The sequence below is a fragment of the Tachypleus tridentatus genome, chromosome 7, assembly GCF_004210375.1.
Source record: "Tachypleus tridentatus isolate NWPU-2018 chromosome 7, ASM421037v1, whole genome shotgun sequence".
NCBI classification, from domain to species: Eukaryota; Metazoa; Arthropoda; class Merostomata; order Xiphosura; family Limulidae; genus Tachypleus; species Tachypleus tridentatus.
The window spans coordinates 9,542,656-9,550,978 of record NC_134831.1 but is presented as its reverse complement, the minus strand read 5'-3'; the positions used below and the strand labels follow the sequence as shown (position 1 = coordinate 9,550,978).

The 8,323-nt window shown below is 31.3% G+C and overlaps 1 protein-coding gene across 1 annotated transcript in view; it reads left to right on the top strand.

Moving 5' to 3' along the window:
- The window catches only part of LOC143255067 (mothers against decapentaplegic homolog 6-like), a 30,851-nt gene continuing 22,528 nt past the window's right edge, over positions 1-8,323 (top strand). The window contains exon 1 of the mRNA XM_076510116.1: positions 1-991. Coding sequence (XP_076366231.1) covers positions 586-991 — 406 coding nt within the window. The 5' untranslated portion in view covers positions 1-585. The remainder of the gene's footprint in view (positions 992-8,323) is intronic.

The window sequence follows — 8,323 nt, the reverse complement described above, 5'->3', positions numbered from 1 at the left end:
GGGTAGTTTTGCTTTAAAATTATTTACATTAACCTTATTAAGACAGCTACTTAATTGTAGTGTATTATTGGTTTTATAATTAAATAGACTTAGTTATTACAACCTAAGCGAGAAGATATAAACGTGGTTTCCCAATTATTTCAAGAGAAAAACTCAATATATATTTATATATATTTTTTATGCAGAATCTCCCTCCTGTCGGGAAGATCCACTGGGTGTGCAGCACTTGTCACGATGAAGGTTGTGAGTGAGGTTCGTAAGGAACTTACGTGAGGCGTTGGATACCGTGTGTAGACATGTATTCCATGGAGTTTTAATTTTGTTGTTTTGATTTGTCCTTATGTGTATAGCCTTATACGAGAGCATGGATGTAGTTTACGAGGCTTAGTCGTTTTGACCTGTGTTAGTGTTGTGGAACTCGTGTTCTACTCGGTTTGTACTGCTGTGAAATTTTAAAGTGATATTAGTAATCCCGGGAATAGTGTTCTTGTTGTCCATGAGGTAAGCACTATTGCAGAGAACACGGGTTTGGATGCCGTTACGGACAAGGAAGCAGAGGACTCGCAGAAATTATGCTGCGCGTTCATGTTTCGATCTAAGCGAAACTCTTTAGTGAAACGGTTGTGGAAACAGCGTATAATACACCAACTTTCTGACGATGAAGCCTCATGCACGATGGAAAACCATCAAGACCTGGAAATGAAGTCTGTCCTTTCGGTGTTAAAAAGACTGAAAGAGCCCCAGCTCGAGACACTTTTGAAGGCTGTCGAGAGTCTTGGGGCAGAAATCTCGGGATGCGTGCTTCTCCCTTGCGGGGACTTGCGCCTCTCGCGGGGAACAGTACCATTGCACGTGATTTTCTGTCAGTTGTGGAGGTGGCCTGACGTTTGGCGACCATTTGAGCTAAAAAGGCTTCATTGGTGCCATACTGTCAATGGATCTTTATATACGTGTTGCAACCCTTTTCACTGGAGTAGGCTGTGTACACCGGGTTAGTATGTAGTTTTAGAAATTAAATATAATAATTCTAGTAAGTGTGGTCATAAATAAGTGGAACTAGAAAATAAAATTTAGCAGGAGAGAAACTTTATTTTCAATAACTGACAGTACTACCAAACCGTCGCAATTTGGTTTATTTTATATTACTGACTTGATTAAGAGAAATGAAAAGAAAACGTTTTTTTTTAAAGTATTATTCTAGTTTTAAACATAAGCAACTAGTAACAGTATCAGTACTACTACCATCATAATTGGAAGTTAAGAAAATATTCAAAATCAAAATTAAGTGTCATACAATGAGCTATGGAGGAACTAGACATTTTTTTTGAGGAAGAGATATCCAAGTGATGCTAGTAAGTGAAATGTGTTTTAAACCGCAGTTTTTACAGAAAGCTTACATATTATCTTACGGACTGAAAGGTGAATAAAATCATGGACTTCTTAGGCAGAATGGAAAATAAACTATTTACTTTATTCCCCTCAGTGGACTTAACAGACAACGTGTATGTATGTGTGTTTTTTCTTATAACAAAGCCACATCATGCTATCTGCTGAGCCCACCGAAGGGAATCGAACCCGGGTTTAGTGTTGTAACTCCGCAGAATTACCCGCAGTACCAGCGAGGGGCTAGCAGATAGCATGATACGGCTTTGCTATAAGAAAACAAACTTATTAACTTTATACAGTAGGTTTATGTTGATTGAATACTTAGGGTAAGATGAATTTATAGTATTTCGTTGATACGAGAACATTATTAAGAGAAAACAATAAAAAAATTGTGATAAATTCACATACGGTTTATAAGTATAATAACGTGTATTGATATTTTCAGTGCAAGTGTAACTGTTGTATTGTTGTTTTCTACTTGGTATTAATACAGGTTGTGTAACTGTTGTATTTGTTGTTTTACATTTGTTATTAATATCTGTTGTGTAACTGTTGTGTTGGTTGTTTTACCATTGGCATTGATATATGTTGTGTAATTTTTTATTTATTGTTTTCACTTGGTATTAATGCAGGTTGTGTAACTGTTGTATTGGATGTTTTTCACTTGGTATTAAAACAGGTTGTGTAACTGTGTTATTTATTGTTTTACACTTGGTGTTAATACAGTTTATGTAAGTGTTATATTTGTTGTTTTACATTTGGTATTGATACAAGTTGTGTAAGTGTTGTATTTGTTTTACATTTGGTATTAAAAATGTTGTGTAACTGTTGTATTTGTTGTTTTACACTTGGTATTAATACAGGTTGTATTTGTTGTTTTACACTTGATATTAATACAGGTTGTATTTGTTGTTTTACACTTGATATTAATACAGGTTGTATTTGTTGTTTTACACTTGATATTAATACAGGTTGTATTTGTTGTTTTACACTTGGTATTAAAAAATGTTGTGTAACTGTTGTATTTGTTGTTTTACACTTGGTATTGAAAAATGTTATGTAACTGATGTATTGTTTTTCACTTGGTGTTCATACAGGTTGTGTAACTGTTGCATTGGTTGTGTTACACTTGGTATTAATACAGATTTTGTAACTCTTGGATATGTTGTTTTACACTTGGTATTAATACAAGTTATGTAACTGTTGTGTTGGTTTTTTTACACTTGGAATTAATACAGGTTGTGTGAGTGTTATTTTTGATGTTTTACCTTTTGTATTAATATGTGTTGTGTAACTGTTGTATTGTTTTACACTTGGTGTTCATACAGGTTGTGTAACTGTTGCATTGGTTGTGTTACACTTGGTATTAATACAGATTTTGTCTTGATATGTTGTTTTACTTGGTATTAATACAAGTTTGTAACTGTTGTGTTGTTTTACCTTTGGTATTAATACATGAGTGTTATTTTTGATGTTTTACCTTTTGTATTAATATGTGTTGTGTAACTGTTGTATTGTTTTACACTTGGTATTTATACTGGTTGTGTAGGTTTTGTATTGATTGTTTTACATTTGGTATTAATACAGGTTGTGTAACCTTTTTTTTTTATTGTTTTACATTTGGTGTTAATACAGGTTGTTTAATGTATTGTTTCACATTTGGTATTGATACAGGTTGTGGAAGTGTTGTATTTGGTGTTTTACATGTGGTATTAATATAGGTTGTGTAACCATTGTATCTATGTTTTACAATTGGTATTAATACAAGTTGTGTAATTGTTGTTTTACATTTGTTATTAATACCTGTTGTGTAATTGTTTTATTTTTTGTTTTCAATTGGTTTTAATACAGGTTGTGTAGCTGTTGTGTTTATTGTTTAACTCTTGGTTTTAATACAGGTTGTGTAGCTGTTGTGTTTATTGTTTAACTCTTGGTTTTAATACAGGTTGTGTAATTGTTGTATTGGTTGTTTTGCATGTGGTATTAATACAGGTTATGTAAGTGTTGTATTTATATTAAAGGAAAACTTGGTAGACACATCTATTACTTTCATTAATGGCTTTGTAAATGAAACAAATATAATTTAATAGTATTCATGGACAGTTATTTATCCTTTTTGTCATGTTTTAAAAAATAATTTTGAATGAGTGTATTGTTATGTAGCATTAGTTTTATCTGTTCCACTAAGTTCTTGTTATTAACTTGTTTTTTGGAGTTGTTGTTGGAGACAGAAATATATTAAAATAATTATAATTGGATAAATCAGTTATATGGATATTCCTGATGTTATTAATGTTTAGATTATTTTTATTTGTTAAGGGCAAAGCTATTCAATCAGTTAGTTGTATTGGTCTTTTGTTTGGAATTTGAACATTTCTTTATAAGGATGGGAAGTTTGTGTTATAGGAAACACGCATACATGATTATCAAAATTTGTTAATGATCCATTCAAATAAGACACTTTGTAACTTTCCCAATTAGTGTTCCAGGTAAGTCGAGTTTTCAGTAATTTTCGTCAACCATAATTCGTGGAACTAGTAACTGTATACTGTATTACTTATGGTATTTTAAAAAAAAAATGTTGTTTACGTTATGAATATAAAAAAAAATGTACCATTGTTGATGAAAATTTAAATTTGATGCGTAAGTTAAAAATAAACACTTAGATTGAAAAAATCAGTTTAAGAAAAATCGCTCAACCTGAACACTTTCGAAAGGTGATCGTTTTATTATTGGTGAGAAACACGTGGTTTATAGGGTTTCGTATTTTTGTCAAGGGATATAAGATGTGTCTCAGTCGGGAATGGAAAGATTTCTATGTGTAAACATACGTTGTCGTGCAAGTGTTTCCTGTGACGTGTGTGAGAGGTTGGCTGTCTCTATGATATCAGAAATTAATTTGTTGGTAGACATGATAAATTTAAGCTGTCGTAAAGAAGGATTTGTGTATAGCCAGTGTTAGACAGGGAGACGCCGCACGATTGATTTATTCACTCTCGACGTTGTACAGGTAACCCACCTTGGTGTTAGGTGATAAGTATATATATCGATTCGTTTTTATTCGGAAACTTCTTATAACTTAACATGAGTTAACATTTTCCTTTCTGAGCAGAATATGTTATTATTCATTATGTAGCCATATTCTGAGAACGTAAAGAAACACGTCCAGAGTTGTGGCAGTTTTATAAATTAAAGTGTCGATATAATTTACCGTTTCGTAATGATTTTGAGAAAGTAAATCTATATAAATTCTGGTCATCTTATACTAGTGAAAATTAGTTTAAACTGTCTAGGTTCAAGAGAAATTTTGTTTGCTAAAAAGTGTATCGTGAAGTGGTACTAAGATCCAATTAATTTATTTTGTTCTTTGAGGAAGTACGTCCAGTAATACTGAAATATATTTTTATACTTCCATTTTTCGTGATTTCTTTTGTAGTGCTTAGTTAATTAATTTCTTTCTCTATACGTACACACTGTATAGTTTGTACACGTATTGTACAAATTATAATTTACAATTATAACTGGCTATAATTGATAGCGTATAATTGGTTTAATAGCTTATACTTCCATTTTTCGTGATTTATTTTGTAGTGCTTAGTTAATTAATTTCTTTCTCTATACGTACACACTGTAAAGTTTTCAGTATATTCACATACGTAAACATATACATATGTACGCTCTGACAGCTGTATTATGAAAATCGTTGTTGTTACAATTCTTAAGATGGGAAAATGCGTGCAAGGTCTGCGTTAATGTGTTGCGTTTATCTAACACGCACAACAAGACGATGGAATCTTGCAGTAGCGTTCACTAAACAGCATCAGTAAACCTTAATTATGAACATAGATTAACGTGTGTATCTAAGAACGTTGAGATTAAATGTCATCTCAGGATGGACGCGAAGCTCTCGAACCTCAAGTGATGCTGGGGGCAGTTAAAGTGTGTCATGTCTACTTTTTGTAGAAATAGTGACACTTTTCATGAGTTTAATTTGCTTATCTTTTTAATCCTTCAGACAAAATTAAGATGTTAGATTACAGCAACAAAATAAATGGGTTTGTGGGTTTAATAAGTTGTATTGTTAACAGTCCATGTGTATAAAACAGCTTGTTACATATTAGTGAAGTTGGTTTAATAGCTTGTACTGTTAATAGTCCATGTATATTAAACAGCTTGTTACATATCTGAGAATTGGAGTAGGTTTAATAACTTGTATTAACAGTCCATATTTATTAAACAGCTTGTTACATATCAGTGAATATGAGTATCTTTAATAACTTGTATTTTTAAGAGTCCATATTTATTAAACATCTTGTTACATATCAGGGAATTGAAGTAGGTTTAAAAACTTGTATTGTTAATAGTTCATATTTTTTAAACATCTTGTTACATATCAGTATATTGGAGTAGGTTTAATAATTAGTATTATTAACAGTCCATATTTATTAAACAGCTAGTTACATATCAGTGAATATGAGTAGCTTTAATAACTTGTATTGTAAAAAGTACATATTTATAAGAGAGCTTGTTACATAGCAGTAAATTGGAGGTTTAAATACTTGTATTGTTTAACACTCCATATTTATTAACCATCATGATACATAGCAGTAGCCCTTGGTGTGGATTCCTGTATGCGGTGAGGGGACCTCCCAAGGAAGGTTCTGTTCTTTCTTTCAGTTTACTTCCTCTGGGATATAACCATCCACCCACATATTTGCTGTGCATAGTGGCCCCTGAAGGGGAGGAGAGGATCCTGGTGGTTGATGGGCCCAACCATAATACACCACTTTAGACTTGAATTCCTGTAGACAGGTGGCCTTGGGGTGGCCCCCCCTTGCGTCATTCGGCTGGTCCACTTGGGCTAGGGTCAATCAAGTACCAGTGTTGGATGTTCTGAACAGGTGTTGTGGACATTTATCTGATACTGAGGTACTGATAGCCTATAATTAGTTTTATAGATTAACTGAGATAATGATAGTTTATAATTAGTTTTATAGATTAACTGAGATATTTATATACTATAATTAGTTTTATATATTAACTGAGATACTGATATTCCATAAAGAGTTTTAGAGATGTATCTGGGATACTGATAGCCTATAATTAGTTTCCTAGATCAACTGAGACACTGAAAGCCTATAATTAGTTTTATAGATGTAACTGAGGTATTGATAGCGTGAATTAATTTTATAGATGTAAGTAAGATACTGATAGCCTACACAATTAGTTTTATAGATGTAACTGGGATTATGATAGTGTGTAAATAGTTTTATAACTAACTAAGATACTGATGGCCTATAATTAGTTTTATAGATTAATTGAGATAATGATAGTCTGTAAGTAGTTTTATAGATTTAACTGAAATACTGATTGACTCTAATTAGTTTTATAGATTAACTGAGCTACTTATAGACTATAATTAGTTTTGTAAATTAACTTAGTAATAGTCTATAATTATTTTTATTGATGGAAGTTATATAATGATATCCTATAAATAGGTTTAAAGATTTAACTGAGTTACTGATAGACTAATTAGTTTCATGGATTAACTGAGATACAGATAGCCTATAATTAGTTTCATAAATATAACTGGGTTAGAGATAGCTTATAATTATTTTTATAGATTAACTGAGATACTGATAGACTATTATAAGTTTTATAGATTGTGTGAGATACTGATAACCTGTAATTAGTTTTATAGATGTAACTTAGACACTAATAGACTATAATTTGTTTTCTAGATTAACTAAGATACTGATAGCCTATTATTAGTTTTATAGATAAACTGAGATACTTATAGACTATAATTATTTTTATAGATTAACTGAGATACTGATAGTCTATAAGTAGTTTTATAGATGTGACTTGGATATTGATAGTCTATAATTAGTTTTAGAGATGTAACTGAAATACTGATATTTTATAATTAGTTTTATAGATTAACTGAGATACTGATAGCCTGTAATTAGTTTTATAGTTTAGCTAAGATAGTGATAGACTGTAATTAGTTTTATAGATTAATTGATGCTGATATACTATAATTAGTTTTATAAATGAACTCTGATATTTATTGTCTATAATTAGTTTTAGAGATGTATCTGGGATACTGATAGAGTATAATTACTTTTATATATTAACTGAGATACTGACAATGTATAATTATTTTTATAGGTTAACTGAGATACTGATAGCCTGTAATTAGTTTTATAGATTAATTGAAATGCTGATATACTATAATTAGTTTTATAAATGAACTCTGATATTTATTTTCTATAATTAGTTTTAGAGATGTATCTGGGATACTGACAAAGTATAATTATTTTTATAGATTAACTGAGATATTGATAGCCTATAATTAGTTTTTTATTGTGTTGGTGTTGAAACCGATTTTTGTTTGAGAATGAGGATGCTATTATAGGATTGTTCTCAAATTGTACTGATGTTGGAACATTATTCATTATGAGAAAATTCAATTCTTTACAGTCGTGATCCAGGTTACAGAAGTTTCTTCATCATAATTACACTGTTTGATGTGTGTATGCTATTATATTTAAAATACTGTTCTGTAATTTACAGATAGCATAAAAAATGAGAACCTACTGCTGTGCATATTGTACAAAAGATGTTCGCCAGTGAATTACGATACTGAAAGACAGGTTTTGACTGAGCTGGTAGGATATCTTTAGTGGTAGGATATCTTTATTTTGAAATGTCTATCTGGTTACTGAGATTTGGTGGCACAGATCACTTGAAGTGAATGTTTGAAGTTTCACTACTTTTGTTTTCATAACGAAGTCCTTTGGATCGTTGGTTGAAGTCTTGAGGAGCGAAGTAGAGTTATAGTTATCGATTGTTTGTGATCTCCTGCTTTGGAGTTTTGGGTACAATAAATCTGTAGTTGTTTGTCTTGGTAAAAAACTGAAAATCACGAAGTATT